This window comes from Rana temporaria, chromosome 8 (assembly GCF_905171775.1).
Source record: "Rana temporaria chromosome 8, aRanTem1.1, whole genome shotgun sequence".
In the NCBI taxonomy this organism is placed as follows: domain Eukaryota; kingdom Metazoa; phylum Chordata; class Amphibia; order Anura; family Ranidae; genus Rana; species Rana temporaria.
This window is the reverse complement of record NC_053496.1, coordinates 169,296,319-169,314,567: the sequence shown is the minus strand read 5'-3', so window position 1 is coordinate 169,314,567 and position 18,249 is coordinate 169,296,319. Positions and strand designations below refer to the sequence as shown.

The 18,249-nt window shown below is 51.2% G+C and overlaps 2 protein-coding genes across 2 annotated transcripts in view; both read left to right on the top strand.

Annotated features, from left to right (window-relative positions):
- The first annotated feature begins 233 nt into the window (after positions 1-233).
- The window catches only part of LOC120910478 (oocyte zinc finger protein XlCOF8.4-like), a 78,788-nt gene continuing 60,772 nt past the window's right edge, over positions 234-18,249 (top strand). The window contains exons 1-5 of the mRNA XM_040322235.1: positions 234-477; positions 1,320-1,451; positions 1,973-2,146; positions 2,233-2,338; positions 2,459-2,556. Coding sequence (XP_040178169.1) covers positions 1,374-1,451; positions 1,973-2,146; positions 2,233-2,338; positions 2,459-2,556 — 456 coding nt within the window. The 5' untranslated portion in view covers positions 234-477; positions 1,320-1,373. The remainder of the gene's footprint in view (positions 478-1,319; positions 1,452-1,972; positions 2,147-2,232; positions 2,339-2,458; positions 2,557-18,249) is intronic.
- On the top strand, positions 3,464-12,027 carry LOC120909789 (oocyte zinc finger protein XlCOF22-like). Its single transcript, XM_040321521.1, has 5 exons — positions 3,464-3,497; positions 3,677-3,799; positions 3,892-3,996; positions 4,089-4,193; positions 10,753-12,027. The coding sequence occupies exons 1-5, from the start codon at positions 3,464-3,466 to the stop codon at positions 11,970-11,972; spliced, it is 1,587 nt and encodes a 528-aa protein (XP_040177455.1). The 3' UTR covers positions 11,973-12,027.

Sequence of the window (18,249 nt, the reverse complement as noted above, 5' to 3'; positions counted from 1 at the left end):
GGCGCAGCAGTGGAAGCTGTATTTGAAATCGAGCCAGCAGATGGCGCTATGGCGACAGAAGCAGCGTAAGTATCCCACTCTAGCGTAGGAAGCGCCGTTGTTTCATCAGATTTGGCGACCCGTCAGAAGGTGTAACGAAATTGACGTTTCGTCGCCGCCATCTTGCTACACCCTGCACGCCTCCATAGTAAGGATACACTGAGAAGACGGAAAGCTGGCATCTTGTTTACACTTAATTTTAACGGTAAAGTGAGTTTATATTATTATATTTTCCCCTCACAGGTTACAAACCTCAGCTGCCTGTGTTTTGTCATTTTAAACACCTTTGAAACGTCACTTCCGTTACACATTCTGACGGGTCGCCAAATCTGATGAAACGTCGGCGGCCATTTTGTTGTAGCCGGAAAAGGTGGAGAGTGACGCTTTTATATCTAATATAAGCTTCCTACAGAAGAGTGTGTGCCTAGCGAGGAGAAGGTAATAAAGTCTTCTTATTATGAGAGAAAGGTGTCCCAGAACTCTCTGTAAAATGGAGTTTGGGGAGGAGTCATGTGATTGGTCACATGTCCTGTATAAAGAACACATACTGTGATTTAGTGAGAAGATAGATATCCTCTTATTCCTCTTAACAGCCCCAAGGAAAGCAATATGACTCATTATGGGGGGGGGGGGTGTAATGCTGGCTGAGAGCTTTGACATATTATTATTAATATCAGGAATGACAGGTTCTCTTCATATGCACATATGTCTCTTAACACTAAGGATGAGCTCCAGGGTGTTTGCATAGAACACGTGCAGAGCCCGCCAAGAAGTGAGCACGGCGCTGTGCTAATCACAGCCAGGGAGACATTGTCCCGATGCTCGGCTGCAGGGATCGTGAAATGTCTCCCTGGCTGTGATTAGCGCAGCGCCGTGCACACTTCCTGGCGGGCTCTGCACGTGTTCTATGCGAACACGCCGGAGCTCATCCTTACTTAACACCTGTGCTGCAGAACACTGCCATAATTAAGGGGATTTGCCAGGTGAAGTTTGCACAGAATCCCCTTTGGCCGTGTCAATCTCCTGAGCCCCCTGCAGCACTCAGTGGTTCCTCCCGCAGACCCCTGATTGACTACATGACTCAATAGGGATGTGGAGGTCAATGGCAGGAACCACTGAGAGCTGCGGGGGACATAGGAGATCACCGCTGCCAGAAGTATTTCTGTGTAGACATCATTTGGCAAACCCTTTTCATCAGGGCACTGTCCTGCAGCACAGGTGGTAGGTAAAATATATATATATACTCTGTCTTATTTTTTTTTCTTATTTTTGTGTCCAAGGACAGCCAAAGTACACATAAAAATAACACCTCAAAACAGGTCAACTGATTGAAGATGGAGAAGGAGAAGAGTCACATGACTGAGCGGATACTAAACCTCACATTGGAGATCATCTACCTGCTGACTGGAGAGGTGAGGAGGATTCTGGGAGGTCACATGACATCACTCTTATCTCTATTAATAAAACACAGACCTGACCGGAGAGGTGAGGAGGATTCTGGGAGGTCACATGACATCACTCTCATCTCTATTAATAAAACACAGACCTGACCGGAGAGGTGAGGAGGATTCTGGGAGGTCACATGACATCACTCTTATCTCTATTAATAAAACACAGAGCTGACCGGAGAGGTGAGGAGGATTCTGGGAGGACACATGACATCACTCTTATCTCTATTAATAAAACACAGAGCTGACCAGAGAGGTGAGGAGGATTCTGGGAGGTCACATGACATCACTCTTATCTCTATTAATAAAACACAGACCTGACCGGAGAGGTGAGGAGGATTCTGGGAGGTCACATGACCTCACTCTTATGTCTATTAATAAAACAGACCTGACTGGAGAGGTGAGGGATTTTAGGGACTTCTAGTGACAATAAACTGCAGTGAGTTATGTTGGGAAGTCAATGATCTTCTTTATGTAAATTACAGGAAAGCATTATAGTGAAGAAGCCATCTTACATTCACATGACTCGGGTGTCACAAAGTTGGGGAAGGAACCAGAGTCCAGTAGCAGAGACTTCAACTCACTCTTTAATACCTGAAATAAACAACGACAAGATTCTAGAAGTCACCCAGAAGATCATAGAGCTGCTGACAGGAGAGGTGAGCGGTGCCGGGAATTCTGGGACATTATTCAGTAACAGACAAGGGATGTGTCTGGATGGTGACGGTATCATTGTGTGTGTCAGGTTCCTATAAGGTGTCAGGTCAACACAGAAGAAGGGAAGAATTTGTATTGCAATGATCTGCACAAGGACGTCATGATGGAGAAGCGGCCGCCCCTCACATCTCCGGGTAAGAGGAGACTTTCATTTCTTGTAAAGGAGAGAAGAGTATTGAGGATCCCCCTAGATACACATCCTCTGATATAAAGACATAGAAACAATGTATTCAGTCAGTGTGTGTTTCCTACAGATGGATCCAGTAATGGGAACCCACCAGAGAGATGTCCCCGTCCTCTGTATTCCCGGGACTCCACACAGGAACATCAGGAGATCCCTCAGGAGGATCAGGTAGATGGCGCTGAGAGTCTTACCCACTTCAATACGGGCCATTTTCACCCCCTTCCTGCCCAGACCAATTTTCAGCTTTCAGCACTGTCACGCTTTGAATGTCAATTGCGCGGTCGTGCGACGTGGCTCCCAAACTAAATTGGCGTCCTTTTTTTCCCACAAGTAGACCTTTCTTTTGGTGGTATTTGATCTCCTGTGCGGTTTTTATTTTTTGCGCTATAAACAAAAAGAGAGGGACAATTTTGAAAAAAATGCAATATTTTTTACTTTTTGCTATAATAAATATCCCCCAAAAATATATAAAAAAACGTTTTTTTCCTCAGTTTAGGCCGATACGTATTCCTCTACCTATTTTTGGTAAAACAAATCGCAATAAGCGTTTATCGGTTGGTTTGCGCAAAATTTATAGCGTTTACAAAACAGGGGATAGTTTTATTGCATTTTTAATAATTATTATTTTTTTACTACTAATGGCGGCGATCAGCGTTTTTTTTTTCGTGACTGCGACATTATGGCGGACACTTCGGACAATTTTGACACATTTTTGGGACCATTGTCATTTTCACAGCAAAAAATGTGATTGTTTACTGTGAAAATGACAATTGCAGTTTGGGAGTTAACCACAAGGGGGCGCTGAAGGGGTTATGTGTGACCTAATATGTGTTTACAACTGTAGGGGGGTGTGGCTGTAGGTGTGACGTCATCGATTGTGCTTTCCTATAAAAGGGATCACATGATCGATGACGGCGCCACAGTGAAGAACGGGGAAGCCGTGTTTACACACGCTTCTCCCCGTTCTTCAGCTCCGGGGACCGATCGTGGGACTCCAGCGGCGATCCGGTCACGGAGCTTCGTCCCTGACAGGACGTGGATCTCTGTGACGAGCAATCCCGGGTGCCCGGCGGACATGGCGGCCGCCGGGCACGCGCATCAGGTCCCCGGTGATGCGGCGAGTGCGCTCGCGTGCCCCCGGCAGCGCACGCTCCACACTGCAGGAATCCCAGGACGTCATATGACGGCCGCCCGGAGGGACGAAGGGTGTGGCCGTCATATGACAATACGCCAGGCGGGAAGTGGTTAAAGAACGTGCCATGATGTTTGATCTGAAATCATAATGCAGATAAAGTCACCACCTATATTATTCTTTTATCGGGTGATAACCAGACTGTCAAAGCTGAAGATGAAGCTGAGATGCCTGTGAAGATGCTTAAGGAGGAAGAAATTCCTACAGAGATCAGCCCAGGTGAGTAATAAACACTAAATCCAGAGAAGAGTCCCAGATCCTCCTTGTTCAGTCACTACAACAATCTCTTCTTCTCCCTCTTCTATTCACAGACCTCGGAGCCACCAGAGCTACTCAGAGAGACATCAAAGCTGAGGAGGAGGAAGAAGGACGTGTGAGGATTAAAGAGGAGGAAATTCCTATACAGATCGGCACAGGTGAGAAATAAACATTAAATCCAAAGAAGAGTCCCAGATCCTCCTTGTTCAGTCTCTACAACAATCCCTTCCTCTCCCTCTTCTTTTCACAGACCCCGGAGCCATGAGAGCCATTCAGGGAAATGTAAAAGCTGAGGGGGAGGAAGAAGGACACGTGAGGATTAAAGAGGAGGAAGTTCCTGTTGAGATTGGCACAGGTAAGAAGCGTACATTTTCCAATTACATATAGTTTGCGAAGGAGCCGGGTGGTACTGTCTCATGATATTCTGGAGACTTGCAGGGAGACCGAGAAGGGCTCCATCTCACGAGTTATGCATTGGGAGCTTATTATATACAATGAAAGTTGTTGATTTGATGGCGTTTTAGCTAGGGATGCACCAATGCCACTTTATAAACACTTTACCTCAGGTACTCGTCGATACCAATTACCGATACCTATCGCGTAGGTAGGAGGGTGGTTTGGCGCGGGATTGTTAGGGAGTTGGGCGAGGCTGGGGTGAGGGCAGGGTGGGAAGTAGAGGGGTAAGTGAGGGCAGCCTGTGTCCCCCCCTCATCCAGCCTGTGTCACCCCTCATCCCCACTGTGTCCCTCCTCATCCACCCTGTGTCCCCCCTCATCCAGCCTGTGTCCCCCCTCATCCAGCCTGTGTCCCCCCTCATCCAGCCTGTGTCCCCCCTCATCCAGCCTGTGTCCCCCCTCATCCAGCCTGTGTCCCCCCCTCATCCAGCCTGTGTCCCCCCCCTCATCCAGCCTGTGTCCCCCCCCCCTCATCCAGCCTGTGTCCCCCCCCCCTCATCCAGCCTGTGTCCCCCCCCTCATCCAGCCTGTGTCCCCCCCCCTCATCCAGCCTGTGTCCCCCCTCATCCAGCCTGTGTCCCCCCTCATCCAGCCTGTGTCACCCCTCATCCCCACTGTGTCCCTCCTCATCCACCCTGTGTCCCCCCTCATCCACCCTGTGTCCCCCCTCATCCAGCCTGTGTCCCCCCTCATCCAGCCTGTGTCCCCCCTCATCCACCCTGTGTCCCTCCTCATCCACCCTGTGTCCCTCCTCATCCAGCCTGTGTCCCCCCTCATCCAGCCTGTGTCCCCCCTCATCCAGCCTGTGCCCCCCCCCTCATCCAGCCTGTGTCCCCCCCCCCTCATCCAGCCTGTGTCCCCCCCCCCCTCATCCAGCCTGTGTCCCCCCTCATCCAGCCTGTGTCCCCCCCCCCCTCATCCAGCCTGTGTCCCCCCCCCTCATCCAGCCTGTGTCCCCCCCCCCTCATCCAGCCTGTGTCCCCCCCCCCCTCATCCAGCCTGTGTCCCCCCCTCATCCAGTCTGTGTCCCCCCCCTCATCCAGTCTGTTTCCCCCCCTCATCCAGTCTGTGTCCCCCCCCTCATCCAGTCTGTGTCCCCCCCTCATCCAGTCTGTGTCCCCCCCCTCATCCAGTCTGTGTCCCCCCCCTCATCCAGTCTGTGTCCCCCCCCTCATCCAGTCTGTGTCCCCCCCCTCATCCAGCCTGTGTCCCCCCTCATCCAGCCTGTGTCCCCCCTCATCCAGCCTGTGTCCCCCCTCATCCAGCCTGTGTCCCCCCTCATCCAGCCTGTGTCCCCCCTCATCCAGCCTGTGTCCCCCCCTCATCCAGCCTGTGTCCCCCCCCCTCATCCAGCCTGTGTCCCCCCCCCCTCATCCAGCCTGTGTCCCCCCCCCCTCATCCAGCCTGTGTCCCCCCCCCTCATCCAGCCTGTGTCCCCCCCCCTCATCCAGCCTGTGTCCCCCCCCCCTCATCCAGCCTGTGTCCCCCCTCATCCAGCCTGTGTCACCCCTCATCCCCACTGTGTCCCTCCTCATCCACCCTGTGTCCCCCCTCATCCACCCTGTGTCCCCCCTCATCCAGCCTGTGTCCCCCCTCATCCAGCCTGTGTCCCCCCTCATCCACCCTGTGTCCCTCCTCATCCACCCTGTGTCCCTCCTCATCCAGCCTGTGTCCCCCCTCATCCAGCCTGTGCCCCCCCCCCCTCATCCAGCCTGTGTCCCCCCCCCCCTCATCCAGCCTGTGTCCCCCCCCCCTCATCCAGCCTGTGTCCCCCCCCCCTCATCCAGCCTGTGTCCCCCCCCCCCTCATCCAGCCTGTGTCCCCCCCCCCTCATCCAGCCTGTGTCCCCCCCCCCCCATCCAGCCTGTGTCCCCCCCCCCCCTCATCCAGCCTGTGTCCCCCCCTCATCCAGTCTGTGTCCCCCCCCTCATCCAGTCTGTTTCCCCCCCCTCATCCAGTCTGTGTCCCCCCCCTCATCCAGTCTGTGTCCCCCCCCTCATCCAGTCTGTGTCCCCCCCCTCATCCAGTCTGTGTCCCCCCCCTCATCCAGTCTGTGTCCCCCCCCTCATCCAGTCTGTGTCCCCCCTCATCCAGTCTGTGTCCCCCCCTCATCCAGTCTGTGTCCCCCCCTCATCCAGTCTGTGTTCCCTCCTCATCCATCACCCACCCTGTGTCCCTCCTCATCCATCACCCACCCTGTGTCCCTCCTCATCCATCACCCACCCTGTGTCCCTCCTCATCCATCACCCACCCTGTGTCCCTCCTCATCCACCCTGCGTCACTCCTCATCCAGCCTGTGTCCCCCCCTCATCCAGTCTGTGTCCCCCCCTCATCCAGTCTGTGTTCCCTCCTCATCCATCACCCACCCTGTGTCCCTCCTCATCCATCACCCACCCTGTGTCCCTCCTCATCCATCACCCACCCTGTGTCCCTCCTCATCCATCACCCACCCTGTGTCCCTCCTCATCCATCACCCACCCTGTGTCCCTCCTCATCCACCCTGCGTCACTCCTCATCCAGCCTGTGTCCCCCCTCATCCAGCCTCTGTCACCCTGTGTCAGCCCTCACCCAGCCTGTGTCAGCCCTCACCCAGCCTGTGTCAGCCCTCACCCAGCCTGTGTCAGCCCTCACCCAGCCTGTGTCAGCCCTCACCCAGCCTGTGTCAGCCCTCACCCAGCCTGTGTCAGCCCTCACCCAGCCTGTGTCCCTGTGTCAGCCCTCACCCAGCCTGTGTCCCTGTGTCACCCTGCATCCAGCCTGTGTCCCTGTGTCACCCCTCATCCAGCCTGTGTCCCTGTGTCACCCTGCATCCAGCCTGTGTCCCTGTGTCACCCTGCATTCAGGGTGTGTCTCGCCGATACAGCTTGCTGCTGTCCCCTTCTCCCAACCAGCCTGTGTCTCGCCGTGTCCCGCTTGCATCCAGATCCAGCCTGTGTCTTTCAAATCCAGCCAATCACTCGGCATGTAAGGGGGGTTAATTCACTACAGTTGTGTTCGGCTGCAGCAGCTCTGTGCTCGGCTTCACGCGGGATACGAATAATGCTACACCGGCCGCCATGCCCGTGCCCCAGCCCGACTTCCTAGCCCTACAGAAGGTGTCCCGCCCCAACGGATATCAATTTCGGAATCGGTTTTCGGTATCGGAGCATTTTCGTGGGTACCAATACTCATGAAATTGCCTAGTATCGGCACCGATATCGGAATCGGTGCATCCCTAGTTTTAGCCACTCCTTTCAGGTGTGAGAGATAAGCCCCCTGGTGGACATTTGCTCTTTTCGGTGTGGTTCCTTTTTGTTTGCTACAGCCCTCTTCTTTTTTTGAGATTTTTGGATACCTCCGTCATCTTTATTCATGTAAATGCAAGTGTGGATCCTAAGGAAGCAAATTGTGCGAAACCTGCTAATTCTACACGCTGATACAATGTTGTAATTGTCCATGATATAAGACATGATGTAATTGGATTTATACTTGAAGTTTTAAAGGATTGGTATATTAACCGTGCTTTGAAATAAAACTGTTTGGTTTTTATTCCTATGTGAGTTTGTATAAGTCCCACCCTCTATGGGGATTTCCGCCTTATCCTGGGTGTTGCCCAAGGGATGGTTGGAGCCCAGAGGTCGACCGATATATCGGCAGGCCGATATATCTGCCGATAATTGGCCGTTTTGGAGAAATCGGCATCGGACAATTTTTATCCAAATTAGGCCAATATTTTACATGGTCGCTAGCGGTGCCACGGCATCAGGAAAGACCGCGGCTTCGGCCTAGCTCCGGAGCCGCCCATCTTGGTACACCCAGCGCGGTGGCCCTCCTCTCTGTTTATGCCCACAGAGGAGGAGGGGCCCGCGCTCGTCGGACACACACCACTCTCTGGTGTCTGTAGCAGGGGGGGGTCTATACTGGAGGGAGAGGGGGTCTGTACTGAGGGGGGTGACACCATTTTTTTTGCACCAGTGCCACCTGCCAGTGCCAATTAGTGCCACGTGCCATCTGCCAGTGGCAATACCAGTGCTACTATCCAGTGCCAATTAGTGCCACCTTCCAACCAGTGCCATCTGCCAATGCCACCTGCCAGTGCCAATACCAGTGCCAATTAGTGCCACCTTCCATCCAGTGCCACCTACCAGTGCCAACTAAAGCCATCAGTGCCACCTGCCAATGCCAACCAGTGCTAACTATTGCCACCCAGTGCCACCTGCCAGTGCCAATTAGTGCCACCTGCCAGTCAGTGCCAACCAGTGCCACTTGCCAGTGTCACCTGTTAGATACAATTTTAAAAGATTCCCTTTTTAAAAAAATAACAAACATGTCATACTCTACCTGCTCTGTGCAGCGGTTTTGCACAGCACAGGCCAGATCCTCCGCTTCTCGGGCCTCCCACCAGGGATCCTGGCCCCTCCCACTTGCCAAGTTCCCCCAGAGCAAGCAGCTTGCGATGGGGGCACCCAACATAGAATAAGGATAACAGATCCTCTTTATAGAGAGATCTGGAGTCAAAAACACCCCACATCTCTCCTTTTGCCTTTAAAAGCAAAATATCAACAAGAAAAAAAATGATCTTTTGCTGTAACCTGTTGGAGCCAACAAGCAAATATGCAGACTCTCGGTAGGTGGGCCTTGGCACCAAGTGGCCGCATACTTGCACGCAATAGCACCGATGACGGTCGGCAAACGGAAAGTTAGCCAATCGTGGCGATCACATGGCAAAAAAGGCCCTGCCCCTCGCCTCCCGGCATTCCAAAGCCCTTAGGCCTCATTCACACCTGAGCATGGCGTTTTCAGGCAGAAAGTCGCACAATTTTACCCTGATTTTTGCAGAGTTTTTGCCGCGATTTTTGTACAGGTCTAAAGTCCCAGAACTTGTTTGAGCTTCAGGCGTTTTGGAGTGGAGATGTGAACCATCTCCATAGAGAACAATTGATTCAAGCTACAAAACGCTCAGGTGTGAATGGGGTCTTAACCACTTAAGACCCGGACCTTTAGGCAGCTAAAGGACCCGGCCAGGTTTTCGCGATTCGGCACTGCGTCGATTTAACAGACAATTGCGCGGTCGTGCGACGTGGCTCCCAAACAAAATTGGCGTCCTTTTTTCCCCACAAATAGAGCTTTCTTTTGGTGGTATTTGATCACCTCTACGGTTTTTATTTTTTGCGCTATAAACAAAAATAGAGCGACAATTTTTGGGACCAGTCACATTTATACAGCGATCCCTGTTATAAAACTGCACTGATTACTGTATAAATGTGACTGGCAGGGAAGGGGGCGATCAAGGTGTTAAATGTGTTCCCTGGGAGTGATTCTTACTGTGGGGGGGAGGGGACTGACTGGGGGAGGTGACCGATTGGTGTCCCTATGTACAAGGGACACACCATCGATCTCTTCTCCCTGACAGGATGTGGATCTCTGTGTTTACACACAGCGATCCACGCCCCTGGCTCCGTAAATGCCGATCGCGGTTACCCGGTAGACATCGCGGCCGCCATGCACGCGCATCGGCATCTGAGTGACGCGACGGGCACGCGTGCGCACCCCCAGCGGCCGGGAGGCCCGAGGACATCATATGACGTCCTCCCGGCATTGTAGAGCCGCCTTGTGGCCATCTTTCTATAATAGCAGGGAGGGGAAGTGGTTAAAAAATCTTTTATTGCAGACAACGGGGTAGATTCAGAAAGATGCGCGCATCTTCCTGCGGGCGTAACGTATCTCCGATACGTTACGCCGCTGTAACTTTGGGCGCAAGTTCTGTATTCAGAAATAACTTGCGCCCTTAGTTACGGCGGCGTAACGTATGTGTGGCGGCGTAAGCCCGCCTAATTCAAATGGGGATGTTGGGGGCGTGTTTTGTTTAAATTTTACTTGACCCTGCGTTTTTCACGTTTTTTTTTTTTTGAACGACGCATGCGCCGTCCGTAAAATATCCCAGTGTGCATTGCTCCAAAGTACGCCGCAAGGACGTATTGGATTCGACGTGAACGTAAATGACGTACAGCCGTATTCGCGAACGACTTACGCAAACGACGTAAACATTTCAAAACTCGGCGCGGGAACGACGGCCATACTTAACATTAGCTACGCCTCATATAGCAGGGGTAACTATACGCCGAAAAAAGCCTAACGCAAACGACGTAAAAAAATGCGCCGGCCGGACGTACTTTTTTTGAATCGGCGTATCTAGCTCATTTGCATATTCCTCGCGTAAATCTATGGAAGCGCCACCTAGCGGCCAGCTTAAATATGCAGCCTAAGATACGACGGTGTAAAACATTTACGCCGGTCGGATCTTAGGGATATCTATGCGTAACTGATTCTATGAATCAGGCGCATAGATACGACGGCCCGCACTCAGAGATACGACGGCGTATCTGGAGATACGCCGTTGTATCTTCTATCTGAATCTACCCCAACATGTCATTTTTATTTATTGGTCATTTAAATGTTCTCTTTTTTTTTTTTCTCCAGATGGACAATACATCAAGAATGAAATGGCGATACATCCCATAAAGTTCATCACATCCAGTTCTCTAGGAGGAGATCCCATTACCGTAAATCCCCATTCAGTCCTTCCTAGCAATGATGCGTTGTCTGACCCTCCTACCCCTGGGGGCAGTATTCCCGATCACTTGCCTCCCACCACCCATCATACAGACCATAGAGAAGAAGAAAAGTTCCCATGTTACATGTGTGGGAAATGTTTTACAAGAAAGGAAACTCTCACCGTACACCAAAGATCTTACACGGGTGAAAGGCCGTGTTCTGTGTGCGGAAAATGTTTTCTTCGGAAATTGTGTTTAATTAATGAAGAAAAAACACCTACTGGAGAGAAGCCATATTCCTGTTCAGAGTGCGGAAAATGTTTCAGCCAGAAGTCGAGTCTTAATTACCACATACGGGTTCACATAGGCGTGAAGCCGTTTTCTTGTTCCTATTGTGATAAATGCTTTACCACAAATGCCCGTCTTCTCCAACATCAAAGAACTCACACGGGGGAGAAGCCATTTGCGTGTTCAGAATGCGGGAAATTTTTTACTTCCAGTTCAGCTCTTTTCCATCACAAGAGAAGTCACACTGGCGTTAGACCGTATTCATGTTCAGAGTGCGGGAAATGTTTTACCGAGAGTTCGGCTCTTGTGAAACACCAGAGAACGCACACTGGGGTGAAGCCATATTCATGTACGGAATGCGAGAAATGTTTCACTTCGCATTCAGGGCTTGTCAATCACATGAGAACTCACACAGGGGAGAAGCCGTATTCCTGTTTAGAGTGCGGGAAATGTTTTACTGCGCCATCGGCTCTTTTTTATCACCAGAGGACTCACACTGGAGAAAAGCCGTATTCGTGTTCGGAATGCGGGAAATGTTTTACTGAAAGCTCGGCTCTTATTAATCACCAAAGGACTCACACGGGGGAGAAGCCGTATTCCTGTTCGGAATGTGGGAAATGTTTTACTACGAGTTCAGCTCTTGTTGATCACAAGAGAATTCACACGGGGGAGAAGCCGTATTCGTGTTCAGAGTGCGGGAAGTGTTTTACTATGCGCTCGGCTTATGTTTATCACAGGAAAACTCACAAGGGCGAGAAGCCGCATTCATGTTTGCAGTGCGGGAAAACTTTTTCGGAGAAGAAAAATCTCCTTTTGCATCAGAGAAATCACACTGGGCAGAAGCCCTATTTTTCATAAAAGGTTATTGTGCAGTACCAGTTCAAAAAATAAAAAATCACTTGCATCCTCTGAACGTATGATACTGTTTTTGACCCTTCTGTATCTTTTATGTAACATTTCCAGAGATGGCTATGGTTCATGAGTACGCTTTTTGTACAGAAAGCAAACTGGCATCGCGCACTTTGATTATGCCTACTTGTCAGCATTCAATATAGGGTTGTCCCGATACCAAGAATTTGCCCGAGTACTTCTACTGGGGCAAATGCTCCCGATGCTTCACCCGATACTTGTACAGTCAGCGGTAATCAGTGCATGGGGAAGTTACAAGCACCGATCATCCCGCTGTATAGATTTAAAGAGGAATTTCTCCACTTCTCTCTTCACCCGCCCCCCCCCCCCCCCCCCCCGTGGATTTCAGCTGCTTCAAAATCAGCGGTGATCGGTGCTTGTAACTCCGTAACTCCCCCACACATGATCACCGCTGACTGTCCTGTGTCCTCCTCCAGCCCCCCTCCGTTTTGCTGCAGTCTCCCTCCCTCCGTGTCCCCCTCCGCCCTGCGATCTCCATCCATGTGAGTGAGTGAATTACTTTATATAGCGCTACAAATGCGAACTGAATCGCCTCAAGGCGCTTGGCTTGTGTCCCCCTCCGTCCTGCCATTTCCATCCATGTGTCCCCCTCCGTGCTGCTCTCTCCCACTGTGTCCCCCTCTGTGTTTCCGTCTCCCACCGTGTACCCCTCTGTGTTTCCGTCCCCCTCCGTGTTTCCATCTCCCTCCGTGTTTCCGTCTCCCACCGTGTCCCCCCTCCGTGTTTCCGGCTCCCACCATGTCCCCCTCCGTGTTTCCGGCTCCCACCGTGTCCCCCTCCGTGTTTCCGGCTCCCACCGTGTCCCCCTCTGTGTTTCCGTCTCCCACTGTGTCCCCCTCTGTGTGTCCGTCTCCCACTGTGTCCCCCTCCCACTGTGTCCCCCTCTGTGTGTCCGTCTCCCACTGTGTCCCCCTCTGTGTGTCCGTCTCCCACTGTGTCCGTCTCCCACTGTGTCCCCCTCTGTGTGTCCGTCTCCCACTGTGTCCCCCTCTGTGTGTCCGTCTCCCACTGTGTCCCCCTCTGTGTGTCCGTCTCCCACTGTGTCCCCCTCTGTGTGTCCGTCTCCCACTGTGTCCCCCCTTTGTGTTTCCGTCTCCCACTGTGTCCCCCCTCTGTGTTTCCGTCTCCCACTGTGTCCCCCTCTGTGTTTCCGTCTCCCACTGTGTCCCCCTCTGTGTTTCCGTCTCCCACTGTGTCCCCCTCTGTGTTTCCGTCTCCCACTGTGTCCCCCTCTGTGTTTCCGTCTCCCACTGTGTCCCCCTCTGTGTTTCCGTCTCCCACTGTGTCCCCCTCTGTGTTTCCGTCTCCCACTGTGTCCCCCTCTGTGTTTCCGTCTCCCACTGTGTCCCCCTTTGTGTTTCCGTCTCCCACTGTGTCCCCCTCTGTGTTTCCGTCTCCCACTGTGTCCCCCTCTGTGTTTCCGTCTCCCACTGTGTCCCCCTCTGTGTTTCCGTCTCCCACTGTGTCCCCCTCCGTGTTTCCGTCTCCCACCGTGTCCCCCTCCGTGTTTCCGTCTCCCACCGTGTCCCCCTCCGTGTTTCCGTCTCCCACTGTGTCCCCCTCCGTGTTTCCGTCTCCCACTGTGTCCCCCTCCGTGTTTCCGTCTCCCACTGTGTCCCCCTCTGTGTGTCCGTCTCCCACCGTGTCCCCCTCTGTGTTTCTGTCTCCCACCGTGTCCCCCTCTGTGTTTCTGTCTCCCACCGTGTCCCCCTCTGTGTTTCTGTCTCCCACCGTGTCCCCCTCTGTGTTTCTGTCTCCCACCGTGTCCCCCTCTGTGTTTCTGTCTCCCACCGTGTCCCCCTCTGTGTTTCTGTCTCCCACCGTGTTCCCCTCCGTGTTTCTGTCTCCCACCGTGTTCCCCTCCGTGTTTCCGTCTCCCACTGTGTCCCCCTCCGTGTTTCTGTGTTTCTGTCTCCCACTGTGTCCCCCTCTGTGTTTCCGTCTCCCACTGTGTCCCCCTCTGTGTTTCCGTCTCCCACTGTGTCCCCCTCCGTATTTCTGTCCCCCTCCGTGTTTCTCTCTCTTTCCATACTCCTCCTCCACCCCCTGGAGCTGTCAGGATGGAGAGCGGAGGTAAACCCGGCTCCTACCTTTTCCTACCTACCTTTTCCGAAATGTCCATTCACATAACTGAAACATCGTAAGCTGTGTTTACAATGTTTCAGTTAATGAATGAAGAGAAGCGTCTGTCTTCTCTCCATTCATTTTCAGCACTATAGGTACTATTTTATCTCTGCTAACCTGGTGGTCCAGTGATTTTTGTTTCCCCTGCAGCATGGCCTTGGCTTGGGGAAAGGTTATGTTGTCACCTTATTTTTTTCCAGGCACCCCCCCTGGCCATTCAATGTGGATTGGAACTGACAGTCAAGAATCCCATCCGCCCAGAGGCATTGGTGGTTAGATCAGATCCTTGACTGATGCCTCGTACACACGACCAGTTTTCCCGCAACAGGAAAAACATGTTCTCTTTTTTTCCTGCCGTGATTCCCGGCGGTCTGTTTTCGGCAGTTTCCCTATGGGAAACACTGCGGTGGAGCATACACACAGCCAAAGCTCTCACCGCAGTTTTCGCGACAGCAAAACCTCTGGTGTGTACACGGGGAAAGTGACCGAGCAGGTTCTCGGTTTTCCCGGTGGACTTTTTAACGCCGGGAAACCCGATCGTGTGTACGGGGCATGGCAGTTCCACTCTGCCTTAAGCCAGGCCATAGCCTGTTAGAATCTCATCCAGTTCAGCGGGGACTGGCTGAGATTCAAACCATATAGGGACTGGCCGAGAATCGAACAATATACGGGCAGGTTGCTTGTACTTAAAGGGGTTGTAAAGGTACAATTTGTTTTTTTCCTAAATAGCTTCCTTTACCTTAGTGCAGTCCTCCTTCACTTACCTCATCCTTCCATTTTGCTTTTAAATGTCCTTATTTCTTCTGAGAAATCCTCACTTCCTGTTCTTCTGTCTGTAACTCCACACAGTAATGCGAGGCTTTCTCCCTGGTGTGGAGTGTTGTGCTCGCACCCTCCCTTGGACTACTGAAGAGTCAGGACGCTCTCTACGTTGCAGATAGAGAAAGGGGCTGTGTGTTAGTGAGTGTCCTGACTCTCCTGTAGTCCAAGGGAGGGGGCGAGCACGACACTCCACACCAGGGAGAAAGCCTCGCATTACTGTGTGGAGTTACAGACAGAGGAACAGGAAGTGAGGATTTCTCAGAAGAAATAAGGACATTTAAAAGCAAAATGGAAGGATGAGGTAAGTGAAGGAGGACTGCACTACGGTAAAGGGAGATATTTAGGGAAAATAAATTGTACCTTTACAACCCCTTTAAGTTGATTGACCCGTGGTTGCAGGAAAGAAAATCGTTCCTTCTATGGCCGGCTTTACACAATCTCTTTGGTTGGCTGTTAATTTGCTCAGCACAGGGTAGTATACAGGCTTGTAGAGGACACCACTGTGATAAGAATCTTGGGCTAGATTCAGGTACATCGCCGTATCTTTGGGCCGGCGTAGCGCATCTCATATGCGCTACGCTGACGTAACATTGAGAGGCAAGCTGAGTATTCGCAAAGCACTTGCTCCCATATTTACGCCAGCGTAACGTAAATAGGCCGGCGTAAGCCCGCCTAATCCAAAGTAGGCAGGTAGTGGGCATGTTGTATTAAAATGAGTCGTGACCCCATGTAAATGCATGGCTGTACGAACGGCGCTTGCGCACGCATGCTCAGAATCATGTCGCATATACTCCCTAAGATACGATGGCTCAATGCTTTCGACGTGAACGTAACCTACGCCCAGCCCCATTCACGACGGCAGTTCCGACGTCCATACCCTAGACAACTTAGACCAGCTATTTGGTGGTTTATCTTTACACCTGACGTACGCCTAACATAAACAACGTAGCTTACTGCGACGGGCGCAAGTACGTTCGTGAATCGGCGTATCTAGGTCATTTGCATATTTGACGCGTAAATCAATGGACGCGCCCCTAGCGGTCAGCGTAAATATGCACCCAAGATACGACGGCGTAGGAGACTTACTTTGGTCGTAGGAAGCCAAAATTCAGGCGTATCTTGTACTGTGAATACGGCGCATAAATACGACGGCGCATCCGTGGACTTACGCGGCGTATCATTAGATATGCCAGCGTAAGTCTTTCTGAATCTGGCCCCTTGTGTCCCGGTCTATGCTCATCTGAGAATGCTCTGTAATATGGACTAATGCCGTGTACACACGATCGGAATTTCCGATGAAAAAAGTCCAATGGACTTTTTTCATTGGAAATTCCGATCGTGTTTGGGCCCCATCTGACTTTTTTCCCTCGGTGTTTAGAAATAAAAACATTTTCTATTTTTTTCCAATGGAAAAAAAAAACGATAGGAAATTCCTATCGTCTGTGCAACTCCGACGGAGAAAAAACCCACGCATGCTCAGAATCAAGTCGACGCATGCTCGGAAGCATTGAACTTAATTTTTCTCAGCTCGCTGTAGTATTTTACGTCACCGTGTTTTGGACGGTCGGAATTTGGTCTGACAGTGCGTACGCAAGACAGCTTGAACAGAATTCCGCCCGAAAAATTCCATCGGATTTTAGGCTATCGGAAATTCCGATCGTGTGTACTGGGCATGAATGAAATGGCCAGTGAGCTAGAACGCCATTTGAATAACCAGCTCACATTGCAGAGCATCCTCAGCTGAGCCACAGCTGAATGATCAGAGATTGTGACGGCTTTAACTGACAATTGCGCGGTCGTGCGACGTGGCTCCTAAACAAAATTGGCGTCCTTTTTTTTCCACAAATAGAGATTTATTTTGGTGGTATTTGATCACGTCTGCGGTTTTTATTTTTTGCGCTATAAACAAAAATAAAGCAACAATTTTGAAAAACATGAATATTTTTTACAATAATAAATCAGTTTAGGCCGATACGTATTCTTCTACATATTTTTCGTTAAAAAAATCGCAATAAGCGTTTATTGATTGGTTTGCGCAAAAGCTATAGCGTTTACAAAATAGGGGATAGTTTTATTGCATTTTTATTAATATTTTTTTTTTACTAGTAATGGCGGCGATCTGTGATTTTATTTTTTTTCCGGTACTGCGACATTATGGCGGACACTTTTGACACATTTTTGGGACCATTGTCATTTTTTATAGCGATCAGTGCTATAAAAATGCCACTGGCAGGGAAGGGGTTAACACTAGGGGGCGAGGAAAAGTATGTTAAGTACTAGGGGTTAAGTATGTTCCCTGGGTGTGTTCTAACTGTAGGGGGGGTGGCCTCACTAGGGGAAATGACAGATCGCTGTTCATACATTGTATGAACAGAGGATCAGCATTTCTCCCCTGACAGGACCCACACACACAGCTCCCGATTCTCGCTCTGTAACGAGTGATCGCGGGTTCCCGGCGGCGATCGCGCCCGGCGGGCACGCGTGCGGGAGTCAGGAGCGAGTGGGGGGTGCGCGCGCGCCCCTATTGGCTGCTCGGCGAGGTGACGTATAGCTACGTGCTCTCGCCCAGCAGAGCCGACCTGCCGCCGTATAACTGCGGCGGCTGGTCGGCAAGCAGTTAAGGGGGCGTGGCAAGGGGTGTGTCCTATGCCTGCATACTTTTGCTGATAGGTGTCCCTCATTCCCATCTCAAAAAGTTGTGAGGCATGAGAGCGCTGAAAACTGAAAATTGCCCCGTGGCAGGTATTGAAGTGCTATTGCTTATGAATGTTTTATCCTATGACATCCAGCCAGCAGGGGGCGCTCTGATCTAAGGCTACAGTTCTAAAAATGTTATTATAAAACGGAATGACGGCTAAAATTCAGTTTTTCCTAAAACACAAAACAAAACAAAAAAAAAAACTATTTTGTCCAGCCAAAAAAAACATTAATCTAAAGCTCTACATTTATTTTATTATCTCTGTTTTTCAGCTCAGGCTGGGTACCAATGAGGCTCCCTCCTGCTTTGCCTTTCTGTCAGCTATCATCATCTCTATCATTACTATTCCTCCGAGCACCGGAAACACTTCTCCCATTTCCGCACAACTGCTTCCTGGGTGACATAGTGACGTCTAGCGTAGTGACTGGCTGGACAATCTCCCCATAAGCAGGGTGGAGCCAGAGCCACCACTAGAGGGCAACCTTGTACCATGTGAGAGCAGAAAGTGTCCTCAGCGCAGGAGGGGCGACGGCCATTTTGTCGTAGCCGGAAAAGGTGGAG

Bases quoted from the DNA above. Each gene is read 5' to 3' on its own strand.
- LOC120909789 (XM_040321521.1), top strand. From the start codon at position 3,464: ATGGCGGCCGCCGGGCACGCGCATCAGGTCCCCG. The intron at 3,498-3,676 runs GTGATGCGGCGA...ATCATAATGCAG, and splicing joins GCACGCGCATCAGGTCCCCG to ATAAAGTCACCACCTATATT. The intron at 3,800-3,891 runs GTGAGTAATAAA...TTCTATTCACAG, and splicing joins TCCTACAGAGATCAGCCCAG to ACCTCGGAGCCACCAGAGCT.